Source organism: Cololabis saira, chromosome 4, assembly GCF_033807715.1.
Source record: "Cololabis saira isolate AMF1-May2022 chromosome 4, fColSai1.1, whole genome shotgun sequence".
NCBI classification, from domain to species: Eukaryota; Metazoa; Chordata; class Actinopteri; order Beloniformes; family Belonidae; genus Cololabis; species Cololabis saira.
Window position 1 is genome coordinate 28,040,032 of NC_084590.1, and position 14,908 is coordinate 28,054,939.

At 38.2% G+C, this 14,908-nt stretch overlaps 2 protein-coding genes across 2 annotated transcripts; one reads left to right on the forward strand and one right to left on the reverse strand.

The window, feature by feature from the left end:
• Window positions 1-396: 396 nt before the first annotated feature.
• On the forward strand, window positions 397-7,860 carry LOC133441732 (protein NipSnap homolog 2-like). Its single transcript, XM_061719326.1, has 10 exons — window positions 397-509; window positions 1,887-2,026; window positions 2,100-2,145; window positions 2,808-2,902; window positions 3,169-3,239; window positions 3,332-3,472; window positions 4,231-4,262; window positions 5,398-5,492; window positions 7,361-7,444; window positions 7,550-7,860. The coding sequence occupies exons 1-10, from the start codon at window positions 418-420 to the stop codon at window positions 7,612-7,614; spliced, it is 861 nt and encodes a 286-aa protein (XP_061575310.1). The 5' UTR covers window positions 397-417; the 3' UTR covers window positions 7,615-7,860.
• A 193-nt stretch (window positions 7,861-8,053) lies between these two features.
• psph (phosphoserine phosphatase) lies at window positions 8,054-12,301 on the reverse strand. The gene is made up of 6 exons (XM_061719328.1): window positions 12,192-12,301; window positions 10,571-10,714; window positions 10,352-10,486; window positions 9,403-9,548; window positions 9,172-9,320; window positions 8,054-9,065 (listed from the first exon to the last, which is right to left on the reverse strand). The coding sequence occupies exons 2-6, from the start codon at window positions 10,711-10,713 to the stop codon at window positions 8,955-8,957; spliced, it is 684 nt and encodes a 227-aa protein (XP_061575312.1). The 5' UTR covers window position 10,714; window positions 12,192-12,301; the 3' UTR covers window positions 8,054-8,954.
• Between the last annotated feature and the right edge of the window lie 2,607 nt (window positions 12,302-14,908).

Below are 14,908 nucleotides of genomic sequence, written 5' to 3' on the forward strand. Positions count from 1 at the left end.
CATATCTCCTGCTCTCTGAAACACATGTTAATGCTCAATAGTACACATATATGGTTCTTTAATATATTTGCATTATACTAAGATGCATTCATTTTCAATAGCTTTTGTCCTTAATGGCTTTTTTCCCCCTTATATTACTTTTACTTTTATACTTTAAGTAGTTTGGAAACCAGTACTTTTATACTTTTACTTGAGTAAAAAACTTGAGTTGATACTTCAACTTCTACGGGAGTATTTTTAAACTCTAGTATCTATACTTCTATCTGAGTAATGAATGTGAATACCTTTGACACCTCTGTTCAAATGAACTCCATATAGATGCTGAAACGCAGGAGAACGCCCCTGCGTGTGCACGTGGTGCTGCACCGCCACCTGCTGGCCACGTGGTGGAACTACAGCTCCTCCCTGAAGTTGAAGATGGCGACTGGAGTCCTTCAGAGAGTCCGCGGGAGCTTCGCTCCGGCTACAAGGAGGACCCACGCAGCTGGACAGCTCATGGTCTGGGTCAGGTGGGCGCTCATTCCCGTGGGTGTTGGTTAGTCATGTCTGTGGCGTCTCATGTTGGGTTTAATGTGTAACTGTCAGTAGATTCTGCTATCCTGGCCGGGCTAGCCCGTTACCTGCTAAAGCCTGAATTATGGTTATGCGTTAAATCGACGGCGTACGTTGCGCGTCGCCGCGTCCCCTAGGCCGTAGGCTCTGCGTTGGGGTAACGCGGAAGTATAAATCAGTCTTAACCCAGCTGGTTCTGTTTGGCCTCCAGCTGTAGGTGACTCACGGGCTGCACTCACGGTTCATTTACCCCGAGATTGGTGACAGAAAAGCTACGTGTATTTGTTTGTGGGGGCGATATAACACGAGTTTCTGTCATCTTTTGTTGGTGTGCATCTCAAATGCTCAAGGTCAGCTTGCTCTTTTATTTAGCTGTGTTGACAACATGCCAACATATCTACATACAGTACTGGAGTTGAGGGGGATGAGGGGGGATGGCATCCCCCCTGAAATAAAAACAGTCAAAATCACCCCCCCTTTCCATCCCTTATGTCATTTCATCAATTAATGTGGTTTTACTGCTATTTCAACATTTAGAGTCATCACCAGAAAAATAACTTATTTGACAATTTTCACCTGTTTCAAGTAAATTTTCACTTGAAATAAGTAGAAAAATCTGCCACTGGGACAAGATTTATCTTCTTATTACAAGCAATAAAATCTTGTTCCACATGCAGATTTTTTACTTATTGTAAGTGAAAATCTACTTGAAACAAGTGAAAATTGTTGTTTTTTCCAGTGATGAGTCTTGTTTTAAGTGTAAGGAGATTTTTTTTACTAAAATGAGACATTTTAACTAGAAATAAGACCAATATTCTTGTCAAGATTTTGAGTTTTTGCAGTGATCCATTTTACTTATCCTGTGAAGGACAGAGTCATATTGATAAGTTCAGAAAACTGTTTTTTATTGTTGTGTTTTGATGTATTTGATGTAAGCCCAGTGGATATTTAAAGCTTAAAGAAGGCTGCATTTAACTGCTGCTATGTCATTCCTGCAGTATTTCTGCAGGTGTTTTGGTCAGTGCTATTATTTGTAATATATTATATTATTTGTAATCAGCACAAATTATCTGTCCCCATATGATAAAATCCACCACCCCCCTGATTGTTTTTTTACAACTCGAGCACTGCTTATAGGTTACATGCAGGCACGTATCCTTTAAGATTGTATTGCAGCATCTCTCCCTGGAGGCCACAGGCTTTTATCATATCAGAAAAGCTCTTAACATTACAATAGTTTTATGAGTGTGTTCTTATCTGACCTAGTGAGAAGGAAGGAGATGAGGAGAATTTCCATCCAGTGGTTATTTATCATGACCCTTTTGTGTTTACAGGGGGTTTGCAGCATCTGGCAGCAGAGGCAAAGAGGACAGCTGGCTCAAGTCGGTGTTTGTGAGGAAAGTTGATCCCAGGAAAGATGCACACTCCAACCTACTGACCAAAAATGAGGAAAGCAACCTCTACAAAATTCAGTGTAAGTCATCGCCAAGGACAGAGACGTGTTAATTAATCGGTCAGTAAGTTAATAATTAGGTTCTTCTGTTTAGTCCATAATGTGAAGCCAGAGTGCCAGGATGCCTACAACAAACTCTGGTGAGTGTGCTCTCCTACTGTTTAACATTTATAGTGCAGCAGAAGTCGTGCCAGGTTTATTTGACCATGAGCCAGGCAATAGATCAGTCAGCATGACTTTAGTCCTATCTTGTTCATGGCTTTGTCAGTTGGAGGACATGGACTTGTAGTTTTGATTGATTGATTGAAATCTTTATTTTGAGCATATTAATTATAAATTAAAAAAAAACAATTACACAAAACTTTAGAAAAAGAGTACAAATAAACAGTCACTAAACAAAATCAAAGGGAAAGAAACTTTCATGCCCGAAAAGGAGTAGGAGGAAGTAAAAAACTTATGAGGTCCTACCCCTTGTTTCTTTTTCAATTTTGCTTGAATACAAAATAAAAATATAACAGCAAGCTTTACTTTATCAAAAAATATACCTGTTATTACATTATAAAAATATTACAGCACTTCATTGTATACCTGAGCATTATAAATATTATACCTGAGCATTATAAATAAATGATGAATAGTTAAAGAGTGTTGCGATGTAAGAAAGAATCCACATGAAAAATCAGATTGTTGCCTGGATTACACTGTGGGTTTTAGCTTTTGATTTCTAAATGCACTTGTGATTCTACTGCGTTTCAGCATTATTATTATTTTTTTATTTGTTTTGTTTTCTCGTTTATCGCAGTGAGGAGGTTTTGCCCTCTATCCATGCTGATAAGTACTACCCCTGTGAGCTGGTGGGAACCTGGAATACGTGGTATGGAGAACAAGACCAGGCTGGTAGGATTACTAACATCAACCCACAAAGACAGTTGCAGCGTAAATGGATTGTGGTGCACACAGTTAACAGTCAACACCCATATTACACTGCATACTCACACGCATTAAACTGAATATTCAGATTACTAATCCTCTCACTGTCTTACCATCTCATCTGTTTAGTGATTATTTTTTTATTTAAAGAAAAAAACAATGAGGGCAGCAATTCCATGTTCTGGATTTTAAGTCTTGTGCACCATGTGATGAGCTATATGTTGCCTCCGCAGTTCATATGTGGCGTTACAGAGGTGGATACCCAGCTCTAACAGAAGTCATGAACAAGCTTAGGCAGAACAAGGTAATCATTGTTTAATGTCCATTTCTCCTGCTTATGGCCTTAGCATTTACAGTTGAAGAAAAGCTTATTAATTAGGGTCTGATCAACATCAGGAGTTCACGGCCTACAGGAAGGAACGTGGAAAGATGCTGCTGTCCCGCAGAAATCAGCTTCTACTTGAGTTTAGTTTCTGGAACGAGCCCATTCCCCGAGAGGGTCCCAGCATCTACGAACTCAGGTCCTACCAGCTCAGGGTGAGTAATGCGCCAGCAGTCTTTGGCATAAGTGCTTTCAGTTGACATCCAGTCTTAGTCCTTTATTTTCTCAACAATATTGATAGAACTGTGAGCCACGGCTGCAGGAATATAACTGATAGCAGAAAGATTGGTGGGTTGACAAAAATGCTAGATTATATCGTTTAATGGTTTAGTAAATGTTTTGAAATGTCTGTGCTTGTACTGATCAAGCCTGTCCAGCCGCTACTGCACTCATTTGGAACTCCAGTTTTTTTGCCACATCTTGATCATCATGCATCTAACAGTTGTTTAGAGGGAATGATGTGACGATCCTGTGTATTCACTGGTTCGGAAGAGAATAAATACTCTCCCCACTTTTTTAATCGGATGTTCATTGAGGCGTAGAAGCGGGCATGCTTTTCAGCTTGCTTTGACAACAAACTGTGACATGGTGCACAGATGAAGTCCTTGTTTCTTATGTAAAAGGTCAAACTGCTTGTAGAATCGATGATGAATGCAAGCTATTATCCCCCGACCACAGGCGGAGATTATATCTGAAAAACTGCAGAGCGGTTCTTGCCTTAAGACCAGAGAATGAAGCATTTGGGTGTAGATGTCATTGCAGCTTATCTACACAATGACAAAATACCTGTGTTACCTCTTCCCCATTTATTTGTTATATTATGTTTAACCTGGCACAGGAAAGTTTGGAAAGCTCTCTGTTAAGTGTTTTTCTTTAAATGTAATAAAGAATGTTGTGCTCTTTTTTCCTGCAGCCAGGAACAATGATCGAGTGGGGTAATTACTGGTAAGGCAGCCTGAATTCACTTCATTCACTGAGCTGTAGTTAAAGAACAGTTGCGCTACATGAAACCTCTCTCATCACACTGTCATTAATAAGATCTATTCCACCGAGAGGATCTATATTTAAAACTGTACTGTCATGCCCTCTGGCAGAGATTGAGATTTAAGCAAGGTAGCGACATCCCATATGCCAGTAACATGTATACATAACAGAGTAATTAGAGTCTGGAAGGATCCCCTGCATGGGGTGGCCGAGCCAGCAGCCCGGCATTTATCATTTAATGCTACAGATTACATTAACAGTGAAGACTTTCCATAAGAACATTTCTTTGGGCTCATTTTTCTGTTTGTCATACTTGTTTCTTTTCTTTGTGGCAAAATGCTTCTGATTGCATGTGACAACATATTTCAGGCAGGGAATTGTGCTCATGAAGTGAAGTGCTTGTCTTTGCCAGATAGATCCCACCCTTCCCAAGGTTTCATGTCGAAGTTAAAGCGCATTTAATTCAATTAAACTAAACTCCACATTACTGTTCCCCTGGAAAGTTTTGTGCTAATTTGACGTAATACAATGTCCCCAATGAAAGTGATACATATGGAATACCCAGGGAGATGTTCATGTTCGTGAGAAAGCAGGGGGGTAAATATTGCATTTAATTAAAAGACCACACTGAAACAATTCTGTTTTTGTTTTTCCCTGTGTTTGCATTTAGGCTCTTGCCAACCAGCCACCATGTAACCTACCCCACATAATGTCACCAAAGCTATTTAAAGCAAGTTCAGTATAATTTTTGCAGCTGGAGGCTTAAACTCGGCTTAAACTGGGTTGACGTGTAGACGTGAGGCCTCACGGTTTGATAGACAGAGCAATTAAGGCATGAAAAAGTGTGTGTTTGCTTTGGAGGAAACATAATGAGTCTTAAACATTCCCTTTACACCATTTCACCGAGACTTGGCCTGTTAAGGTTTCCAGACTTGTTTTATTTTTTACAGTAAGTGGTTAACCAAACAGACCTCATCCAGTTGAGTGAATTGAGTGATTATGCTAAATTCCTCACCCAAGATTGTTCTTGTCACACTGGATGAAGTCTTGGTGTTTTTTGGCGCGTGTTGTGACCGAAGCTGCTTTTTCTCGGCAGGGCCAGAGCCATCGGATACCGCCAGCGCAACAGCGAGGCTATCGGAGGTTTTTTTACGCAGATCGGAAACCTCTACATGGTTCATCACCTTTGGGGTAAGGCTTTTGAAAGAATCTACGTGTTCTTTTGTCTGGTGAATCAAGAAAGACTAGTGGAAAGAATCACAGGTTAACAACTTTTAATCATGTCAAGCACAAGGTTTTTCCGGCCGGATGGTAACACTTCTCTAGACCACGGTGGGTCGGAGAGAAATGCACGACGTTTCCATGAGTCCAGTCTTTTTTATACTCTGAAGGGGGGTGTTCTTTGCAAGTGAATTTCATTGGTGGAGGGAATCAGTTACGGGAAAGAACCCCCGAACTTTGTCACTTCCAGCTCTACATTTCCTTTACTGTCTGTCTCCCATCTGAGGTGTCAAACCAGACCGCAGATCAGACCCCCCAATGCTAAACATCTGTGTCTGCCCATTGTCTTTATCTCAACAAATTGTATGTGTATTGCTAATTAATTTAATTGGAAGAGCCAGCTTCAAGGAAAGTCACCTTAAGGTGTCGCCTTTCCCCGTCTCCTCTCCAACGATGTGTATTTGTATTTAACTTCTAGTCTACCCGTAACACCAGGAGGTGGCTCTGTGTCTTGCTACTTGGGCTACTTTGAATATAAAGAGAAAGCCCAACAGTGTTGGAAATGCTTTGAGCTTTTAACAATTTTCATGAAATCCTAACACTTTCCATGTTCCGCACACTTTTACAGACTTCCAGAGGAATTATGCTCATGCACAATCATCAGCAGCAGATCTCGTGGTTTATTTTTTTTATTTCTTTACCAAGCAAAAATGGCAGATTTAAAACAAAAAAATAAACACATGTTGAAACTGATTAGACTGATTTAAGGTTTTTAATTTCTAAACTTTCTAAAGTAAGACAATATTTGTAATTACAAAAAAAAATTATGGACTTATGAAGCCAATGCAACTATTTTATTAGTTTGTTTTTTTTCCTTTTCACTGTTTTGTTTTCAGTTAACAACCCCTTTATCTTCCAGTTTATTACATTCACATAACCTCATTCTTCCTCTCTGACGACATGCAGCCTCATTTATTTACTAAAAACCCTTTTACTGAATATTTTCATTAAGTATCCTGTGACATTTCATAAACTCACTTCAAACTCAGATATTACGCCCTGTTCTCTGTGTATATCCCGCCTTCACTCGCGTACTGATTGATCATTATGTGTTTTATTTATTTTTAATTGAATTATTACTTCGACTTTTTTATTGCATTAGGTTTTATCATTCTTAGTTTTGTATAGTTTATGGATACTTTGTTTACAATACTTTGTGTTGTGCTTTGTTTCTCGGTTCAATCTGTACAGCGTTTTGGTCAACTTTTGAAGTTTTACATGGGCTATATAAATAAACTTTGACCTGACTTACATAATATGGAACTTAAATTTTTCAGGCCAATGGCTCATATTACTATTTGTACTTTGAACTAATGTAATTATCACCTAACTTTTCAGTTCCTCTTGGGTCTCCTAAGTGATTTAACTCTTCAAGTTTATCGGTTTGTCAGCCGGCAGCTGTGTTGTTTTCGCTCACTGTCACAGCTTTAATCGCCTCAAGAGATGGCGCCAAAAGGAGACTTATAAAGATGAAACAAAGACGACTTGAAATTAATACTAATATTGAGGGGTATCTACTGAAACTTTCCCTATAGTGACCATATATATATATATATATATATATATATATATATATATATATATATATATATATATGAACAGCTTGTTAATATATGGTCTGATTGCATCTTTAAGGCAATCTCATTCAACTAATTTGAAAAAAATCAACCAGAGAGTAACTAAAAATTGCAGAAATTGAAAACATTATTACCAACTCATTGCGTCATTGCTTCTTTTTACTATAAGCAGGTTAATCAAGTTTGACTTGTTGGTTGCAGCTTACAAAGACCTTCAGTCCCGAGAAAAGACGAGGAATGGTGCCTGGCAACAGGAGGGCTGGCATGAGGCCGTGTATTACACAGGTGAGTTCCTTCTTTATTTTTATTTTAAATTATTTTAAAGCTTTTTTCAAGCTTGGTGTAAAGTAATTCTAAATGAGCTCTTTTCATCTCTTCACCCGCCTGCAGTCCCCCTCATTCAGCATATGGAGTCTCGGATCATGATCCCAACGAAAGCTTCGCCGCTACAGTAAAAGGAGTAGTGAGCAGGAATGTTGGATGTCACATCCATATAGAGTCCGACCTACCATCATTGCTACCAAATAAATGGTGCCCTCTTTTTTTCTTATTTATGCTTTATTTCAAGATGTCACTAGGACTGGGGAGGAAACGATACCTGCTATTTATTTAATCGTTAAAAACAGTTACTGAAATCTAGAGAGCCCTTGACCATGCACATTTTAATTTAAATTTTGCCTGGGGGGGCTGAAGAAGGGTGAACAAAGGGTGAACAAATTTGATCCAATTTAAACCTCCTGATGGTCATCATGTGCATCGTGTCGTGTCACATAATCTCTAACTGGAACCAACCAGTTAGTTGGAAATAAAAAAACTGCAGCTGTATGTGGTGTGTCTGTGGGACCAGAGAGAGAAAGCGCACAGATGAAGCTCACTGCTCAGTGGAGTAGCCTTTTATTTTATTCGATGTAAGTTTAGAGAACACATTTTAGAATATGCTGAGGAAGTCAGTCTGGTATAAACCATGCTATTGCTGATAGAAATAAGAAAGTTACTGTACTGTCACCAACACAATATGATGAAGTATTCAACGGTGTACTCTGCATACGGCTTAATTTTATATTTATTACAGACACAAATTTATAATTAACTCCAGAGTTGCTTTTCCTGGATGTTCTTCTGTTCTCCATCAAACTAGTAATGTTTTATGGTGCTGTGTTTGTACCTATGGCTTCCACCTTTTTTCTCGTGACGACAGCATGCCTGGTTTTAAAATCTGTTTTTAATCTGTGTTTTAAAAAGGGCAAAACAAATGTATGATGCCGTGGAAACGTCCTTCTGCTCTGTACTGTAACATTTGTTTTTAAAAGGAAACCCTGCTTGTCTTTTTGTTGAGCAGGAACTATTGTTGAGGGGTGGACACCAACAGAATAAAAGTCATTCAAACATCCTTTACAGCACATTCTGATCTTTAATGCTTCTCACAGGACCGACATTACTTCAGTTATTGACAAGTTGAACACATTTCTGAGATATTCCTGTCACTCACCTCACATGATAAGACGTGAAGGAGTTAACTTTTTGATGTAAAAAGTGGGGGGGGAAAAAAAACAAGAAACACTACAATCTTAACTTCCGCACAGTGTTTGGTTATTTTTTAGTATAATCTAGTATAAAAGTCAATAGGACAACATTGTTATTTAGGTCAATTTTGACAACTGTAAACATTTCCATTCATTATAAAAATCTATTAAGAGCCTAAGGAAAAGTGTGTGATGGATAAGACCATGGGTAGCACACCTTTGGGTGCAAATATAAAATGTTAAATTAGTAAAGGGAATATTTTAGCATCTTTTTAAATCTTCTCCAGTTCCTTTAGTAGCTCCCCGAAGCTTGTCACGTACCATGTAGATCTCTCCTTGACCTGGGGCCTGACGACATTGCCGCCAAATCCAATGAAGGCACTCTGGGGGTGAAGGAAGGTACAGTTAAAGTAAACCATGGTGCATTTTCAAGAGTACAAATCAATGCCCATCAAACATGCAAATGTTTAAAGCACTATGAGCACTTACAGCTGGAGGGCAAGCCTCCAGATCAGTGGCTCCATCTCCGACCATCACCATAGTCTTGAATCCATGTTGCTCCTTCAGCATGTTGATCACTTTTCCTTTGCCACCAGTTTCAGATGTGGGCTGAGTCTCATCGAAACCAGCATACTCTCCTAGGAGTTCATGTAGGACTTAATGAAGATAAAGCAGAGCTCGGACCGGAAAATGACACGCGGCCTCTTAAAAAAAACTCACCGTTGAAGTAGAACTTGAGCCGGTTCGCGTAGACGTGATGCAGGGGAATGTTTAGCTGAGCGGCCACGTGTTCAACAATGCAGCGGAAGCCGCCTGAGATGAGGAACACCTTGATGTTGCGCTCATGCAGACGCTCCACAAGCTCCCTGGGGAAAAAAACAAGCCCAGTTGTGAACACTTTAATGAGAAAGATTTTTTTTCTTTTAGATCACATTGGGATTTTTTTTGGTAAAAAGTTTGTTTTAGTGAATAATGGACTGCGGTTGAAATGCGGTTATACTTACCGTTCATCTGTTATTGTAAACTATGGCGAAAACAAGTGTACATTCAAATAACCTTCCTCTGCAGTTGCTCTAACAGCCGACAGTACTTTTCCTATTCACATATTATTCTACCAATCCTCATGTGATGGATGGATGGATAGATAGAATACTTTATTAAATTTTTAGTCATTTAGCCTGCCAATAAATTTAAACGCAACACCCCTCAAGAAGACTTGTGCCGCCACAAACATTTCAGGTGCACTCGTCCATCACAGCCTATTGTAAAAGTGCCCTTAAGGCATCGTTATTCACCACTTTCAGGGTTCGAGACCAAAATTAAAGTGAATTGTCTTAAGAAAAAAATCCCGAACATCAAAAAGGCACTAGCGGTGAAAACAGAAAAGAGAAGGATCTGAAGACATTTCACGTTTCAAGAAAAACTTTTAGCACATCAAACACTAGTTTAAGTGTGACGGCACCAAAAGAAATTATCTTTTGTCAAAGACTACCCGTCATTATAAACGTATGTGAAAATTGACGGTGAAAAATGAGATTTACAGTACGTGGCACATATCTGCAAATTGACAGAAGTTTGTTTTTCACACTTTGAGACAAATAAAGATTTCTGCGAGCAGAGGAAAATCGGGTCTTGAGCTGATTCATGTTATCAAGCTTTTGACACTCACCTGATTCCTGGAGTCAGCTGAGGTGGATGGTCTGTTATCAGTTTATTTACTTGTTCTCTGGAGCATCGAATGATAGAAAGACGCTCAGTCAGGGCCTTCTTAAATGTCATCGAGCCACCCATGGCTTTGCAAGTCCTGACATCAAAATCAATCACATTGTTTTTTTAAAGGAGAACAGTGCAGGTAAACATAAGAATAGAACATTAATAGCTCACATACATCTCTCGGACCGCATCCCCCACACCACAGAATTTGGCAAGTTCATCGATGCCCTCCTCTTTGATGACTGTGCTGTCCACATCAAAACAGACAGCATCTGCTCTCCTGAACAGTTCCTTTGTCTCTGCGAGAGTTGTCATCATGCTGTGAAAAAAGACAAGTTATCAGATGAGATCAAAGCAGTTATGGTGGTGGTTTCTCATTGAAGACATCAGGTGACATGAATTGAGAGGCTCATCTGAGGGATCCCGTGGTGTGTTGTTGGTTTAAGCCTGTGCTGCTTTGGTTTCTCCAGTGAACTAAGCCCTGTGTGTAGTGGATGCCTTTTCTCCAGTGAAGCAGCAAACACATTTATTCATTGGAATATCTACAAACGGTTCTGAATCAACTGAGCTTATATCGAGTAAAAACAAATGCTTGTGTGCCAGCAAAGCGTTATATAAAAAGGGCCCTGACAGCAGTGGCGTCAATTCAGTCGAAGCTAAGGTATGGCAAGGTTACGAGTCACAGAACTTAACTAAAGTATCAATCAACACGTCCAGCAAATACTCATCACAGAAGTCTGCTATGGAGCTTATCTGTGTGGTCAAGAAAATCTTATTTCTAGTTAAAATGTCTCATTTTTAGTCAAAAAATCTCATTACACTTAAAACAAGAGTCATCACCAGAAAAATAACTTATTTGATATTTTCACCTGTTTCAAGTAAATTTTCACTTGAAATAAGTAGAAAAATCTGCCAGTGGGACAAGATTTATCTTCTCATTACAAGCAAAAAAATCTTGTTCCATTGGCAGATTTTTCCACTTATTTTAAGTGAAAATCTACTTTAAACAGATGAAAATGCTTGTTTTTGAGTCTTGTCTTAAATGTAATGAGATTCTTTTTGACTAAAAATTAGACATTTTAACTAGAAATAAGACAAATATTCTTGTTAAGATTTTGAGTTTTTGCAGTGTATAATAACTAGTGAAATCGATCATGTTGTTCTGATTTGCATTTGTAGTTATTCCATAAATGTATTAAAAAAAACAAACATTTACATTTTCCCTTGAAGCCAAGGTGTGGCGGCTGCCATACTTTGCCATACCCAATTGACGCCCCTGCCTGGCAGCTTGGACAAACTGCATGAGAGCCTGGGAGACGGGTGGACGTATGGCTGGACGGACGGACATCCTCGGCTCATATTGCGTCACCTCTCTTGCAGGAAAGCCTGATTTATGGTTCCGCGTTAGACCAACGCGTACGGTGCGCGTCGTCGCGTACCCTACGGCGTAGGCCACGCCGTTGATTTAACGCGGAACCATAAATCAGGCTGAACATCACAAGTGCAAACACATGAGACCACAATAAAACGTGCAGACGACGAAGCACGCTCAAACCGATCGCCTTTGCTCGTTCAATGTAAAAACTCAAAGCTGCAAAGCTGAAAGACCAAAAATAAGTGTCCCGAGTACACTTCAGGAAAAAAAAAAAAGTTAAGGTGGAACATTACCTGTCCGGTTCATTGTAGATTTGAGCTCTATTTGAGTGTCAGCCGACGGAAACTACCCACGTCGCTGCACCGTACTTGTGTTTTTGAAGAAAAAATGTGAAATGCATAAGTTGTCCTTCGGTACTTACCAGCGAAAGCGCCGTTGATAAGGCACAGAATCAGAATCAGCTATTCGGGTTCAACGATGAGGAAGAGAGAAGCGCTTCAGCCAACCAATCAGAGGGGAGCCGGTAAGCCCCGCCCACTGGCCCGGTTCCATGACGACAGCAACAGTTAAAGATAAATGTCAATGAAGAAGAGAGACCAATACCAACCTGAGATTGCAGGAGTCTCCATGAAAACAGGCCCAGTCCCCATAAAACACACAAAGAGGAGATTTAAAGCAGAATTAAGCCAACACTCCACAATTAAAATAAATAGCTTTAGAATTTTGATCTTGATTTGCAGAGGTGTCAAAAGTATTCACATTCATTACTCAGGTAGAAGTATAGATACTAGAGTTTAAAAATACTCCTGTAGAAGTTGAAATATCAACTCAAGTTTTTTACTCAAGTAAAAGTATAAAAGTACTGGTTTCAAAACTACTTAAAGTATAAAAGTAAAAGTAATGTAAGGGGGAAAAAAGTCATTAAGGACAAAAGCTATTGAAAATGAATGCATCTTAGTATAATGCAAATAAAGAACCATATATGTACTATTAAGCATTAACATGTGTTTCAGAGAGCAGAAGATATGATAACTAGTTGCCTATAAGTATTGTAATGGTGCAAAAAGTCAAACTTCAGAGGCATGTTATCATTTATTCTAACCTTTATTGGAATGTACATCCAAGTTTAGTTGCAGGAATCTGAGGGCAACGGATGTAAGAACAAAACTGGCCAACACCAGCTGAAACAACCACAACCAAATTCACTCTATCCGGATGGAGCAATTTAACTGGATAGTTTTTTGTTAAAGGCCGAAATGAAATAGAGTAACCAGGCTGTTTTTAAAGTGTAAGGAGTAAAAGTAAAAAGTCGTCTGAAAAATAATTACTCCAGTGAAGTATAAATAACTAAAATTTCTACTTAAGTAAGGTAACGAAGTATTTGTACTTCGTTACTTGACACCTCTGTTGATTTGTATCCTACCTGCTTTTTTTGTGCAGTTTTTCTTTCTTTCCTGTAGTGCACTTCTTTTTTATTTTTCATTCCAAAGTATATACTGTTTATATTTTGTAATCATATTTTTTTTTACTTTTTTTACCCTTTCCCTGCATGTGTGTGTTGAGTGTACTGCGGCTGCACAAAGTGAATTTCCCCATTGAGGGAGAAATAAAGGACAATCTAATCTAAACTAATGCCAGAATTTTACAATTAATTATTCTACCTTTTACATTGACTTTGATACATTTCTTACAGAAATATTACCCTTTTTGGATGTATTAAATGTATATTGAACTATATATTTATGCATTTCTTTGGTTTCATTGTTAGAAGTCCATCTGAAACATTTACAGAACCTTTCCTTTACGATATATGTCTAGAATGTTTCTCACAGTGTAAGTTCATTAGTGTAATACTGTAATTGAATTACTAAGCAATATGAAACACTGCAAAAGGCCATTATAGTGGGTCAATAATTAACTTTGAACTTTTATATCTGATTCATTTTTGAGGACTTCAAACGCAAGAAAATCAACATACTTGCAAAATGATAACAAAAATGCCTGACAAACAAGGGTTTTTCAGTGCGTAAAATGTACAACCTAAGCTGGATACCTGTTATGTCTGATCAGATTGGTACCAGTACAGGATAACACTCAAAAATGTTTTTTTTTTTTTTTTTAAATACCTAAAGTTAACTTTGTCCAGGGTTTGAGGCATCTGGAATGCACCATTATATATATTTATATATATATATATATATATATATATATATATATATATATATATATATATATATATATATATATATATATATATATATATATATATATATATATATATAAATAATTCATTTGTGAATATAAACTACTACTCCAAAAGCCAGAGTTTTAGTATCCATGGCAAAGTTACACTCTTTTTGCAGCGGCAGTAATGCAGAAATGATTTGAGAGCAACATATATACAACATTCCTTGTTAAATGGTTTCCACTTACAGTATGTAATGCATTTTATCCTTTACGGGCACTTTGTAATGAGTTCCACAAACGGCCATTTACACAAATATTTATCCAGTGCTTTAGATTACCATGGGGCCAGCTTGATAAATCAAAGGAACAGGAGATAAACCCCCTGACCCTTCGATTGGAGGAAACATTTGCTGATCCAAGATTCTCCCAATACAATGTTTGTTCTGCACACACTAAAGACGTGGCTGCAGGAGTTGTGCACATAATGGACTGGCCAGTGTTCTTCCCTGTACCCTATAGAGAATATGAATTTTCCCATGAAAGATCTGACAGTGATAAAACCTTAAGACTATGCTTGCAGAGAGAATGTGAGAAAATAACAACTAAAACATTTAATCTCATGACAATGCCAGAACAGTTTTTAAAATATTGAGAGAAAGAAGGTGCAACGACATTTGCTAGTTCTTTTTGTCAAACAAATAATTTAGGTTTTTTTAAATACCTGACATGTTTTGGCGATCCTTTCAACTTCATCAACAAGATGGTGTGTGTGTGTGTGGCCTGTAATTTATCAGCTGATGTTGATTGGTATAAACTTTTACTCTCGCAACTTTTTATTTCAATTGGCACCTCAAGTACTATAACTAAATGTTAGAATGAGTGAGGTTTTATTTTCATATTTAATGCATTTTCCATACAGTGACCAGCTTATATTTTAGCTTTTTTTTATAT